General features: G+C 39.0%; 2 protein-coding genes across 5 annotated transcripts in view; one reads left to right on the top strand and one right to left on the bottom strand.

Moving 5' to 3' along the window:
* wdr76 (WD repeat domain 76) overlaps window positions 1–3,449 on the top strand; it is a 9,298-nt gene extending 5,849 nt beyond the window's left edge. For all 3 annotated transcript variants that reach the window (XM_016565914.1, XM_016565915.1, XM_016565913.1), the window contains 3 exons: window positions 1,825–1,977; window positions 2,330–2,383; window positions 3,044–3,449. In XM_016565914.1, the coding sequence (XP_016421400.1) occupies window positions 1,825–1,977; window positions 2,330–2,383; window positions 3,044–3,311 (475 nt within the window). In that variant the 3' untranslated portion in view covers window positions 3,312–3,449. The remainder of the gene's footprint in view (window positions 1–1,824; window positions 1,978–2,329; window positions 2,384–3,043) is intronic.
* Window positions 3,450–4,013: 564 nt separating this feature from the next.
* Window positions 4,014–14,082, bottom strand: part of LOC107750504 (zinc finger protein 710-like) — a 12,700-nt gene continuing 2,631 nt past the window's right edge. The window contains exons 1-5 of one of the 2 annotated variants that reach the window (XM_016565910.1): window positions 10,261–10,430; window positions 6,035–7,570; window positions 5,173–5,364; window positions 4,916–5,087; window positions 4,014–4,813 (exon numbers count right to left, since the gene is read on the bottom strand). In XM_016565910.1, the coding sequence (XP_016421396.1) occupies window positions 4,635–4,813; window positions 4,916–5,087; window positions 5,173–5,364; window positions 6,035–7,570; window positions 10,261–10,305 (2,124 nt within the window). In that variant the 5' untranslated portion in view covers window positions 10,306–10,430 and the 3' untranslated portion in view covers window positions 4,014–4,634. Of the gene's footprint in view, window positions 4,814–4,915; window positions 5,088–5,172; window positions 5,365–6,034; window positions 7,571–10,260; window positions 10,431–14,082 lie in introns of those variants that run through there. The other variant, XM_016565912.1, reaches the window with a different exon arrangement.

Raw genomic sequence — 14,082 nt, 5'->3', positions numbered from 1 at the left:
GCGTCGCGCCACATCTTTAAAATTCAAATACATTATTTTCTATGAGTGTAGGCACATTGGCGGCGCCGTTCGGCGTCTGTCCGCGGCGCCCAGCTACGTCGTGTTGTACTTGTAAGAATCGTTCTAGACATGCCGAAAATTTGAAGCTACAGGCCCGGAAAACAAACGCTGTAGTCCAAACGAGCCGTTCGTTGTAGTTATTGAAAAGGGATTTTTTAAAAACGAAATATCTCCCTTTGGAGTGGAATTTGAGATTTGTAACTTTCTAGATCTTTTTTATGCCCAAACATACACCCTACACACTGATTAAAATTTAAAACGTGAAAAAGCATAATAGGACCCCTTTAAGGGAGTTTGCAAATGTGATATTGATTTAATACAACAGTTCAATAAACAAGTACTGCTTTGTTCTTATTTTATTATTTACTATTTACTTGTCTTTTCTAGTTAAAAGTAAATTCAGTTCTGAGTGCACCTGATTCTTTGGTGGGGAGGGGGCGTGGTCCATGGGAAATAGTTCTGCCACCACAGATGGAAAAAATCCTAGCGGAAACACTGCATAAATTTAATAAAATTAGAAAAATGCCATTACAAAGGTAAAAAGAAAATGCCCCTGTAAATCACTTTGTCAAATGTCACCTCATATTAGGAAGGTTAATTTTTTATCAGAATTTTTTATTATTGATCAGAAGGTGCTCCTGGTATGGCTGTGGAATGGGGTTTGGCTGAGGAAAAATTTTCAGTCAAAAGATTTTTTTTTGCTTTAACCCCTGCATTGTCGCAGTACAGTGTTTATTATCTTAATGTTCTTTTTGAATGTCATCATTCAAAGCGTTTCTGTCTTCTTTCATTCAGTTAGGGATAGCTGGCTGTTTTTGCCCATATTAGGAATTTCCTGCAGTGTCCTGAGTTCTATTTCTTTTATAATGTATATGTGGATTTTCTGGGCGTCCAGTGTGAATGAAACACACATTACATGTGTTCATAGCACTAAATAATGGCCAATCCATAAAAATAATACTACTTTATTTAAATAGCATTTAAAAATAGCAAAAAAAGAACTAAACCAAAAACTGTGGTAAAAAAAAAACAAAAAACTGACGTATTTATTGAACCGTGGGCTAACTGTATTGTTGCATCTGTACGGTTTACTCTGAAATACTGTATAACAGGAATATCACAAACTGAGTGCCGAGTGCTAATGTGACTAACTGATGAAACAATACAGTTTGTAAACCAAAATATGTCTACTGTAATGTTTGAAGAACGACAGACAAAAGACGCTCTGTCTTAACTCCTACATTAACCCTATAGCTGCCGGTGCAGCAAAATAAACAGCAATTTCACAATGATTATAAAGTCTGTGTGCTACACTACATTATTTATTATTAAATTAAGAAATCTGAACAACGTCAGTTTTCATTAATCGACACGTTCTTAGGAAATAGTGGGTTCACAGCGAATTATCAGAACTACTTCAGTAAAACAGAATATCGTGCTTTACCTGGAAACCTAAAGCTGCACTAGGTATACATCACATTTTAGCAGAAAAACTTGATATTTTGAGCACTCAATTGAAAATGTACACACAACGTATCAATCGTACTTACAATTGCACTTTTTTGATTAACAACGTTGCAGATTGTTTTCATTTAAGGATAGCTACGTTATAAACTGCAAAAGAGATATTTTTCAAAAACCCATATGACCTGCTCTTTAATGCGATATTCAAAAATGCGCATAAAAATAGGTGGATGGAAACGCAGCTAATGATTACATACCCTGCAGGCTGAAGCATATTGTTTATTTTCTTTCTTTTTTTAGATTTGTGAACATATATGACTTGCGCCATCTGAAAAGAAGAAACAATCTAGCAGTTGGTGAACTCAACGGTCACAGCCGCAGTGTCTCCAGTGCCTTTTTCTCCCCACTCACAGGCAACAGAGTTCTGACCACTTGTATGGACAACACGATCAGGTGCTCAGAGATCGCAAATGTTACTGCTAGAAGTGCTTATATTGAATCTACAATGTCCCTCCATTCTCTCTTGCAAATGTACCAGTAGAGGGTGCCAGAGCATCATTGGCTATGACCATATTTTAAGCCAGAATAGTTTGTGTTGGCTTTGTTTTTCTTTTCTTTTTTCTTTTTAGCTACTAAAAAGTTATAAAGTTGTCTTCCATTGTCGTACAAGAATTGGAATTGCAATCCATTTCCCAAACCGTTTATTCTCTGTAGGGTTGCGGGGATTCTGGAGCCTAAAGAATTGGAAATGCATTATAATTTGTATTACAAATGTTTTATTAGCCTTTTTGTGGTTTTGTTTCAGGGTGTTTGACACTTCCCTAATGGAGGGCAGATCTCCTGTACTAAAATCAATTACGTAAGTATGGGTGTTATCATATGTGTAAAAAATGATCTCTATCATGACAATCATCGGTTCTTTTGAAGTTTCCATTGATCAAAGAATCTTGAAAAAAAGTGTCCCTTTCCACAAAAATATTATGCAGCACAACTGTTTTCAGCATTGATAATAAGAAATGTATCTTGAGCAGCAAATCAGCATATTAGAATCATTTTTGAAGGATCGTGGGATGCTGAAGACTTAAGTTATGGCTGCTGAAATTTCAGCTTTGCCCTCACAAGAATAACTTAAGTTTTAAAATATATTAAAATAAAAAAAATTAAGTTATAATACTATTTCACAATATTACTGTTTTAATTGAATTTTTGACTTGGTGAGCATAAGAGAAGAAATCTTGCCTACTCCAAACTTTTGAACTGTGGTGTATCTTTACAAACATCATGATACAGACCTGTTTATAAATCAAAAGAATTACTTAATGTGAAAATGGCTGCAAAAATGGTCAAACAACATATGTAAAACGATGGCCCACAAGGCGGATGAAAACAGATGCCATAATGTTGAATTTATGCACACACACATCTGGCCTTTTCCAAAAGTTTTGGTTAAGCCATTTTTGTCGAATAACTTTTATTAGAGCTGCCCATTGTAACAGCACGCTAAATATTTTCTATGTAGGCACAACATGCAGACGGGTCGGTGGTTGTCCAAGCTAAGTGCAGTGTGGGACCCCAAGCAGCAGGACTGTTTTGTGATTGGCAGCGTGGACAGGCCTCGCCGAATTCAGGTATATCACGAGAGCGGTCGCCGCCTTCACACTTTTCGAAACATGGACCACCTGACCACAGTGTGCTCCATCACGGCATTCCACCCAAGCAGGAACACTCTGCTTGGAGGCAATTCAAGTGGGAGGCTGCACATATTTACTGACAGTTTCATCAACTAAAAAATATCAAATTCTTTATCTGTTTGTTGATTTGATTTGTTGGTTTTCTGCTTCCCTCTTTTTTCCCTTTTTTGTACACACAACAGCATTTGCTTGTATGGTTGTTTTATATAAAATATGCTGTTTGTTTTTGTTCCTGTAACATTAAATATGTAATATTAAAGAAAATATAAACTCTTGAATAATCTCATCTTAGTCATTTTTTTTCTTTCAGATAATGCCATTTGACGATACAGTAACTGGACCTAGATTGTGTTTTTATAACATGCTTATCCTAAATTCACTTAACAAACCAAGTTTATAGTCTAATCTAAAAGTCAGTACATTGTCTATTCAATTATTCATTTCAATACAAATACTTACAAAAAATAACTTCAAAAAACAAGTTTATTTAACTTACTATGAATGTGACGCAGGCTTTATCTCTTTTAGTTATACCAGAACTCAAACAGTCAGTGATGAAATAGGCTCATCATAAGTAATTAATTGGCTTTTCCAAAGTGCAAAATAAATAGCAAATCAATACAACGGAACAGTAATTCTCCACTCAGAGGTTGTTAAACCAAACTTTAGATGAAGCTTAGTTCTGGCAACAGTAGTGGTGCTCAGGAATGGGCAGCATATGGTCCTGTACCAGATGAAGAGCAGTAGCTTACACCGGGCCCAGGCACACACTCACTCTTTATTTATTTAAAAAAAAAAAATGAACCCACACCAGCCTATCTCATGCAGATTTCCAACCATTTACATGGGCCTTGCATGTTTTGTTTTTTTTACACTAAGAGTCTCTTTGTGTGTTTCTAAGAGATACTGTAAGTGAAGGCAGTATAAATTAAAATAAGTTAAAAGACTGCTCTGAGGTACCAAACCGATGAAGGCCACAAGGCTGCATGCACCTGCTATTCCCATATTCCCAACCAAAATTATATTTGGAGGATGGCGTGTATTACTTAACACAAGACTGCATGTGTATGCACCTGCATTTTATGATGCTATTGTATTGGGTATTAACGTAACAATGTGATCCACAACATACTAAAAATACAGCATCAATGTTTGTTTGAGCTGGAAGGAGTCAAAGGACTCTTTGAAAAACTATCGGTCCGTTTCATTAGAGACAGATCTGGAGTGCCCTACCCCATGAGATCAACCCCAGGAGGTCAAGGTGGCCTCCAACTACCTGCTCATTAACAACTGCAAAAAGGTGAGCAGTGGTTCTCATGGAGGAACATCTCAATCAACTCATGGTTGACAAGTGCCAGCACAGGCCATTTGTTACTTAATATTTATTCAGCTTGACTGACTGAAAAAACTGTTTTTTTTTTATGCTGTACTGTAGTTTCCCACATCCTTCCCAAAGTTATAATAGTCAAGTTCCTGGATGGCCACCTCAGAGAGCTTAGTTAGGTTTGGCGCATCATTATTTTCCATATTCTCTGGTGCTGTAAAATTGAAGTTCTCATCCTCATAGTCTTCATGGGGCTCCATGTCTGGTGGGCCATCTGTATCAAAAATAAAAAAATTAATTAATTAATAAAAGATATACAATTAAAGGTTTTACTGCCACATTAGAGGATGTCAATTAGATACTGTTAGGTTCTCACCTTGCCCATCTGGAGAGACATCCATTCCATGTTTGACCTTCATGTGCCTGCTAAGATTTCCCTTGAGGTTAAATTTACTTGAGCAGTATGCACACTTGAAGGGTTTACTGCCTGCATGGAGGTGCATATGGCCCAGAAGGTTGTACATTCGGTTAAATGACTTTCCACACACCTGTTGAAAACAAATCAAAAGAGATTTACCACCCTGATGGTGAAAGAGTCGCATAGAGATGTGTGATAAATGTTTGAAGTTTTACCTTGCACTTGAAGGGTTTCACAGGCAGGTGTACGATCATGTGAGTTTTAAGGGTCTGTTTCTGGACAAAAGATTTGAAGCACACATGACACTGGAATGGCCGGACACTGGCGTGGATTAACATGTGCCTCTTTAGGTTTGCAGACAATGTAAACTCTCGGGCACATACATCACACTTAAACCCCTTTGTTCCCTGGTAAAAAAAACAAGCACAAACAAGTGAAGAAATGGTACATTTGAAATTAATTAGAATTTTTAATCTGCAGTAGATAATTAGTGTAAACCATTAGCATGTCTATGAAATTGTATGTTATTGGCTGAAATGCTATACTGCAGTGTTTAATACTAATGCAGGCTACATAGATCATCTGCTACAATGGTTGTTCGTTTACAGAAAAAATTTTTGAACTGAATATACAACATTATATTGTACAGTATTTAAGATAGATATTCCTTTTTAAATAATAATAAAAAAAGGAGGATTTCTGGAATCTGCTGATTAGATGAAAAATGTTAGACAACAGAGTTCAAAGAGTTTAAACCAATGAATTAGAATCGTTGGTTGAGTTTGACATTAAGTAAACTCAAACCTAATGCAATAAACTGTACGGGGCCCCAGAAAACCTAGCGAAAACACTGCTTTAAGTTACTGTTTGATGATAATCTAATCTGTAAACCGACAAAAATATGCAGTATTATCTAATACCAATAATTAAAACAATTGCTGATAATGTACTGAAATAAAATGAATAAATATGAATTTAACTGTAAGACTGTCATTATTCATGTTGGATGTGACCTCACCATAGCAAACAACAGCAAACATACACAGATGTTCAAAAGCACACTATAACTCTCTGTACCTTGGTAGCACGGGCCTGAGGCTTGTTTGTCTTGTGTGTGAGGGAGTGTTGGCGTAGCTGATGAAGCTGAAGAAACTGCAGGCCACACTGACTGCAGGAGAAAGAGCGCTGCGTTTGGTGCTTCAGCAGGTGATTCTGCAGCTGGCTGCGGTAGGCGAACGACTTGTTGCATTGGCTACACTGGAAGGTGGATGGTCCTTGGTGGCTCACCTGATGACGCTTCAGGTGGGCATAGGTGGGAAACTCCATGCCGCACTGCGAGCAAACGTGGCAGCGACCTCGTTCGTGCTTTACCTCGTGAGCACGGAGTTCACTGGGGTATGCGAAGCCACGGCGACAAAAACGGCAACTGTAGGGCTTAACGTCGGTGTGCTGCAGCATGTGCCGCTTCAGGTGGCTGGTCTGTGTGAAGCCCTTCTTGCACACTGTGCACTTGTGTGGCCGTGTGCCCTGATGCGTCAGCAGGTGCGTCTGTAGGTGGCTGGGCTGCTTGAAGAGTTTGCCGCAGTGTGGACACGCGTGTGGCTTGATGCCATTGTGGCCCAGGATGTGCGTGACCAGATTGTACTTGGAAGTGTACGACTTCTCGCACATGCGGCACTTCCAGCGCTTCAGGCCCTCGCCGACATCCACGCAGTATGACTCGTTGATCTGGATGTTGATATCCAGTCGGTCGATACGGCGGCCACGGGGTGCCTCTCCTTCTACTGGCTCTGTCCAGAACATCCCCTCGCTGTTCTCATCGAAGTCTCCAACCCCTTCCATCTCGCCACCTTCATAGGCGACCTCGCTCGGCTGAAAGTAGCTGCTAATTTCCTCGCCGCCGGTTCTTGCTTTCACCATGCCGTTTCTCCCATTGTCCCTGTCCTCGGTTACCTCATCTACTCCTTTTTCATGTGTGTGGCCCCTGTTGCGTGAAGGTACCTCATGAGGTGCGTGGCTGTGGCCATGGGAATGAGGGTGTAAATGTGGATCGGATGTGGGATGCGTACTCTTGGGGTCTCGGACACAGGTGGAGCTGCAGTTGTTGGATTGAGCTTTGGGCAGGACCCTGTAGCTGGAGGGGTCGACCATTTGCATGCCTTCTCTGGGCACCATGTCATTCATCATGTGAGTGCAGGAGGGCAAACCTGGAGTCACGGCCTCTCCTTTAACGTGCGATGCCATGTCTTGGAGCCCTATAGGGGGTTTGCTGTTCTCGGGTTGACCCTGCCACCTTCTCTCAGCACAGCTGGAATGCATGTGCCCATCCTCGCCCAAATTCTCCCCAAGATAGTCACCGTTGGCACCTATAAGCTGGTCGGCGTACTCGTAGTCCATTCTCTCACCTGGCGGAGCGGGGGATTCTTTGGGGTCTCCTGTGTAAAAGCCGTTGGGGGCGATGGTGGCGCCAAAGACCTCATTCTGGGAGATGAGTCCCAACACAGCAGCTTGGGCCAGTGACAGGACCACCACAGGGTCTGTCTGTGTCCCTGTGTCCATCTGCTGGTGCATGGCCTCAGAGTAGCATCTGACCAGCCGCTGTGTCTTCTCCTCCTGTAAAGCACAAACACATGAGGATTAGTTTAGTAGGCCTACAAGTTCAGTTTGTCTATTTGTTCGAAACTACCCAAGATAATTTACAAACATGTATAGCATGGACTAGACGTCACTGGGGAAAAACAGTATGGAAACATTGATGTGATGATATGATGTGGTACATTTTTTATTGAATTTGATGTTATGATTGTTAAACACGTTTTAATAAACAAAATTTATTTTGTTCATATTGGCACCTATATAATACTTAACGACTACAGCTAGATGCACAGCCATTCTGTTTGTTTAAAAGCGAGAGCCTGTCAGACCAACATCTGAAAATGAGCATTTTGCAAACTTGGAAAGGTCTTGAGTGGCCTAACACATTACCTAATATAATCTTTGTCTAATGTAAATACAACACAGTGAAATCAAAATCAACCAGCCTAAAAAAAAAATGCTTTCAATAGGTGATTTACTTATCTTCGGATGCTACCATAAACATCAGCATGTACATAAAAACTGTAAACTTCAATCTTACTTATGTGATTATCTGAAAGTTAATAAAAAGTAAAGATATTGTGACTATTTGAGCTACATTGAACCAAACCGCATTAGTGGCACCAAACTGAACTGACTGTTTTCAAACAAGTTTCAACCACTCCCCTCATCTGGCATAGTTTATAAATGTAGCCCCATCCTAGTCTCCCACAACTGGCTAAACCGATGTCTGCCTGTACAAACTAGTGACTGCAATGCTATCTGGTGCCACTAGTGGTGCAAAAAATACACTTCCGGGGGCTTAAAGGGATAGTTCACCCAAACTTGAAAATTCTGTATTTATTTACTCACTCTCATATCATTCCAAACCTGTTACTTTGAGGAAAGCTGGTAACCCAACAGTTGTGAACATCAATGACTTCCGATGTATGGACCAAAAAAAAAAAAGCCTTAAAATATATATATTTTTAAATTTTCCACAAAAAAAAGACTAAATTACATGAGGGTCAGTAAATAATGACAGAATTTTTATTTTTGGGTGAACTGTTTAAAACAAGGTAACACAGTCAGCGCTATTCAGTTTTTATACTTGTGTAGGGTCAAAAATTATCAAAGACTTCTGCTTTCCTGTCCCAAACCTATCTTGCGTATCAAAAGGGCCATTTGGCATTCCTGAAGACACAGAGGTGCTGATAGTGATCAGGCCTGTAGGCCAACATGTGTATACATCGGGGGTCTGCTAATTATCACACTCTTTTGCCCAGTGGGCGAAGCTGTAATCTGCTGATTGGTCAGTTTGAATGTCTCACATTTGGTTTTTAGTCACATGGTCAAGAAAGGGATAAAAGAGGACTGTAACTGTTGCTCTGGCTCTTTCCTTTGCTACCTCTTTCCTTTACCTCTTTCCTTTGCTGCCTCTCTCTTCTTGGGGCTCTGCTCTCTCTCCCTCTCTCTCTCTCTCTCTCTCTGTCTCTCTCAGGTAATATTTTACATACATGCTGGGTAGAATTAATTGTTCATGTTTTACCATCCTTCATCTATTTTGTAACCAATTCAAGTGTAACCATAACAAAATATTGTTATTAAACCATTTCAATTATTAATTATGTGCTAACTAGTCTTGATTCAAGGTTAATATTAAAGTGCTACCTATTGCAATACAATAGTCACTCAATAGCAACGCTCTCCCACATATTTAGCTATTCTAACTGCGCTTATTTCCGTCGTTGGTATAAGTGGCAGTGGGTGGTAATAGACTAGAAATGTACAGTTTTATACCATCGTGCTGATAACGTTTCTTTAGTCATTCGGCAATCCTACAGCCTGAACAACCGTAGGGAAACCATCCTTACACTTGCTACCTCTCCATCTCACTCATTCAACACAAAACCACATTCCCTCAGGCAGGTGACTCTTTTTAAAGAGGATTACTTAAGAAAATTCTAACTCTGCTTGAGCCTCATGCAAATAATGTAACAAAAGTAATTATGTAATGATAATTGTACTAGTAGGCGGTTTCAAGAACAACTGTATTTCAAAGATCTTCAAAAAGACAGGAAGGTACAGACTGAGGAAAAGAGAAGGAAGAGAGACAGACAGCAGGGAGAATGAATGAGTTAACAGAAAGAGAAGAAAGAGAGAGGGAGTGGCAGAGAGTGGCTGGATGAGTGAGTGAAAGCAAAAAAGAGAATGAGAAAGAAATAGAGAGAAATGAAAAAATGAAAGGGAATATGAAGGATTAGAGTGTAAGAGAGACAAAGAAGACAGAAAGCAGCTGATGACTTCTTTCTTTGCGTGCACATTTGGGTGCATTATGCAAATATTTCCACATAGTGAGGTAGACATGTGGGGGCGTGTTAGAAGGAGCCGTTTTAGGGGGCGTGGCAGAGTCTTAACTTTGATAAAGAATATCTCTTTGGTTTTGAGACTTTAGTCTTTGCAACTTCAGGAATCTTATCTATGCACAATCAGCTTGTAACACTCCAAAGAGAAAGGAAAACTTGAAATCGCAACATATGACCCCTTTAAAACTGAGCAAAAAATAATAAAATAATCACGGCACATATAAACAAGAAGCAATCAAATATAAAAAATATTCCAAACCATTTAATCCGGCTACTCAATTGGGCTATCCAGTTTAACACACACACACACATAAACAAACTGAGCTCTCAGAGGGCATTAGAGCAGTTGTAAATGGAACTCACCACATTTTTCTTGGTCTGTGGCTTCAGGTGTTTGAGAGATCTCATCCTGAGGCAGAGTAACAGGTTCGAATTCACCCGCTGCCCTCCCCTTCATACATTATATGTTGTCTGTACCAGAACAGACACTCTCTCCTCTGTGTTTCTTGCACTCTCTCTCTGTTCTCTGTGTGTGTGTGCTCTCTTTTCTTCTCTCACTCTATTTCTCTCTCTGCTTTCCCCTCCCCCACTCCCCTCTCTCTCTTTTTCTGTCTCTCTCTCTCTCTCTCTCTCTCTCTCTCTCTCTCTGGCGCAAGCAAGCATACACACATTCACAGTGCTCTTTTCCCTCGCTCCCTCCCCCTCTTCATTCTTTTTTTCTTTCTTTCGTTCTTTCTCTCTCTGTGTCCCTTCCTGATACTCTCACTCAGACATTCTCTCTTGCATACACTTGTGAAACATGTTTGAAAACACAAACATTCATGCTGCGAAAAGATTATGTGCTCAACCATAAACATATACGGATACATATACATCACAGCAAGCACACAAAGAAAAGACATACTTGACAGAGTGTAAAAACAGAAGGAAGCTGCAACAAAGTAGGCTATATAAAAGAGGAATACACAAGACGTATTCTATAAAACAGTCCTGATTAAAAGGAGTACATAATGGAAATGCATAAGCAGATGAAAAAAAGGAAGTGACAGGTTCAATATGTAGCCTAAAGCTTAAAATCAACGCTTCACCACCAGAGTCTAGGCAGGCTGACAGAACAGAGGATGAGCGAGTATACATGCATCTGAGAGAGTCTGTGCCAGACGAGGACCTTTTGGCCTCCGCGCTGAGAAACGGGCGTTCAGCACGTCTCTCTGTTTTAATGCTCAGCAGACTCTATGTGATGTGCATTTATGGTCTTACATATGAGTATCCATTCAAACTGTGTCAAGCTGGTATAATACATCTAAGCTTTACTGTTCTTCATTAAGCCTTCACATTCACATGCCTTACTTTCCATGTGAGTGTGCACAAATTCAATCTAAATGATTCTCACACACAAACAAAACAAAACAGTGAAATATATAAAGCATGCAATGTAATAAAGTCATGAAATTGGATGTACATCACAGTACAGAAGAAGGAAGATCTGTGGCTACTTTAGCCACAGATCTTCGTTACATCGCATTATCGCAACTTTAACAAACAAACTTGGTGTGGACAAAAAGCACTAATTACCAGATGTATATTTAAATAAGCAAAAAGGTATAAGAGGCTATGCTATATAGTCACAGCCAATCAGTTTGCATTAATTCATTTGAATAATTGTAAATAGCTGTATATACATAATTATGAATATGGATAATGCACCCACATTCATGGAAACAAGCAGAACAATTCAGTGTGAGTTGTTTGTAAAGCTATACTTACAAAGTCACAATTTATATTAAGAATGGTTTTATGATCCACACACAAATTCATTCTGCTTGTATTTCATGAATGGGTCCCATTGTTGATAAGTGATTAAAGTTCATTTTTTAAACTGTGGGATATAATTACACCTTACTGCTACATTAATTTGCAATTATTGAGTGAGTACTGATTTTTAATGGATTTAAGATTAGTAGATATACTTTCATATAAAATGGCTGAGAAAGAGAAGGATTCTGAAAGAAGAGAAAATGGAGGGATAAGGGAGGAGAAGAGAAGCATTTACCAGAGAGGAGAGAGAGAGGGAGGGAGGGAGGGATGTATTGTGAGAGAGCAAATGGTGAGAGAGCAATAGAGGGAGAGGGGAGGAGATAAAGAGAACAGGAGAGGGAGGGGAGAGAGAGAGAGAGAGAGAAAGATACAGAAAGAGAGAAAAGGGAAAAGACAGAAAAAAAAGAGAATTATGGCAGTAGGGAAGGATGGAGGAAAAAACTCAGAAAACAATATGAAAAGTTAAGTCAGTTTGAATGTGTGTTGTGGGGATATTAAAGGGAACAAGTGAAAAAGAAAGAAAAAAGAGAATTCAACCCATTGGGGGAAGGGGAGAAAGAGAAAGACTGAAAGGGTCTCCCCTGAGAAAGATCTGCACATCTCAGTAAGATGTTCTGGTGGTAATACAAAAATAAAGGAATCTGATGCAAAGTTATGAATAAAAACTAATAATAATATTATGAAATATGCAAAGAAGTTTGATAATATTCAGCAAAGACAATCACAAGATGCAATGCTTTGATTATTGAACTGGTATGCAGCACCCCTGAATGTGTTGATGAATAAGGCAGCCAAACCCATAATGCTGCATATCTGCCCTACAATGTCAAAACAGCAACTATGGCAACATTGACAAAACTGTATATACATTTTCTAACTCCATTCAGACTTCTCTGAATCTGATTATAGTTGTGCCAAACAGATAGTTTTCTGAACTTGTATATCCTCACACACCATAATATTTAAAGTATTAGTCTGTGACTTTCTGGCAACATACAGTAGCACTTCATTACGACTTCAAAAGAATTTCCATTACTTGCATGACATTTATCACATGACACTTTTAAACAACAAAGAGGTACAGGCTGATACACTAAGAACAAACTAAATGTTTCTATTTTAAATGGAAACTTAGTTGCCTGAGACGGAAATAAGTCTTTACCGTTTTGAAGCCAAACAACCATACAGTTTTACTTCTCATCTATCTACTAAACTCTTCTTTACTTTTACATAACATGCACTAAAACCTTGTATCAACACTTCAGTATCACTAAGTTCAAGTTTTAAAAACCATTCATGTGCTATTTTTACTCTGCAATTGTCTTTGTTGTCTCAAACTTACAACTAATATGCTGGCCACATACAAACAGAAGCTATTTTTGATATGCCACAGAGAGAGATGCTTACTGCATTTATAGTTTTCAGAGTACAGCAGCAAAGGTACAGCAGGTAGCTGGAGTAATACCCAGATAAAGAATGTTGTAGCATTGTAGCAATACCATCTAGGTCAGTCAAGCCTAATGCCGCGCTATAGACACATCACATGATAAGGTTTACATTACAACAAAGCAAGAAAGTCATATCACTGAAGTTATTGCATGTGGCAAGGTCACAGTGTTTATAGTCACAGTGATTACAGCACAATCTAAACTGCATCTATACTTTTCACAGATATAGCACAGACATCTTTTAAGCCTCAACACTGCGCGATATTACATAAAGTACGTATGCACTCATTATTATCTACAAATTGTGCCCATTATTTTTTATAAGAAAAACATGCACTGTGATAGTCAAAATCTCAACAACAGCAATGACAATAGAGCATTACATCAAGCAAGCAGAAACATATGCAAGAATTTAACTACCCTCTGTCCCATGCATCTCAAGTAGAGCTACTTTTATAAAGAATGACTGTTAGATTTGTGAAGGTTATAATGGTAATAAGGACCGCCAATATCATTCATATCTACAGATACCGGAGTAAAAATAAATTTATTATGTCAGTTTATTGATTATGATAGGTGTTGTTTGCTTTTACAGCATTAAAAAAGCTAAAGTAGTGGCTAAATGCTTTATAAAATATAATTGATAACCCACATCTCTCGTCAACTTTGTCTTTATAAGAACTAAGATTTAAAAACCTTGTGTAATACAAGCTGTTATGCCATGTGACAAACCTGGGGCCTGTACCATGAAGCCGGTTTAGCTGGCTAGCCAGGTAAGTTTCAGTTTAGTTTGCACCAATCCTGGGTTTTAGGTACCATGAAAGTGGCTTGGCTTTTAGCGGCATTCATTGCCTTAGTAACTTACACTCCACAGCTAACCTGCTCTGGGGCAGGTTATGTTCTGGTTTAGAGATCTCAA

Source organism: Sinocyclocheilus rhinocerous, unplaced genomic scaffold, assembly GCF_001515625.1.
Source record: "Sinocyclocheilus rhinocerous isolate Xijiao unplaced genomic scaffold, SAMN03320098_v1.1 scaffold19, whole genome shotgun sequence".
In the NCBI taxonomy this organism is placed as follows: Eukaryota; Metazoa; Chordata; class Actinopteri; order Cypriniformes; family Cyprinidae; genus Sinocyclocheilus; species Sinocyclocheilus rhinocerous.
This window is presented reverse-complemented; position numbering and strand designations above follow the sequence as displayed.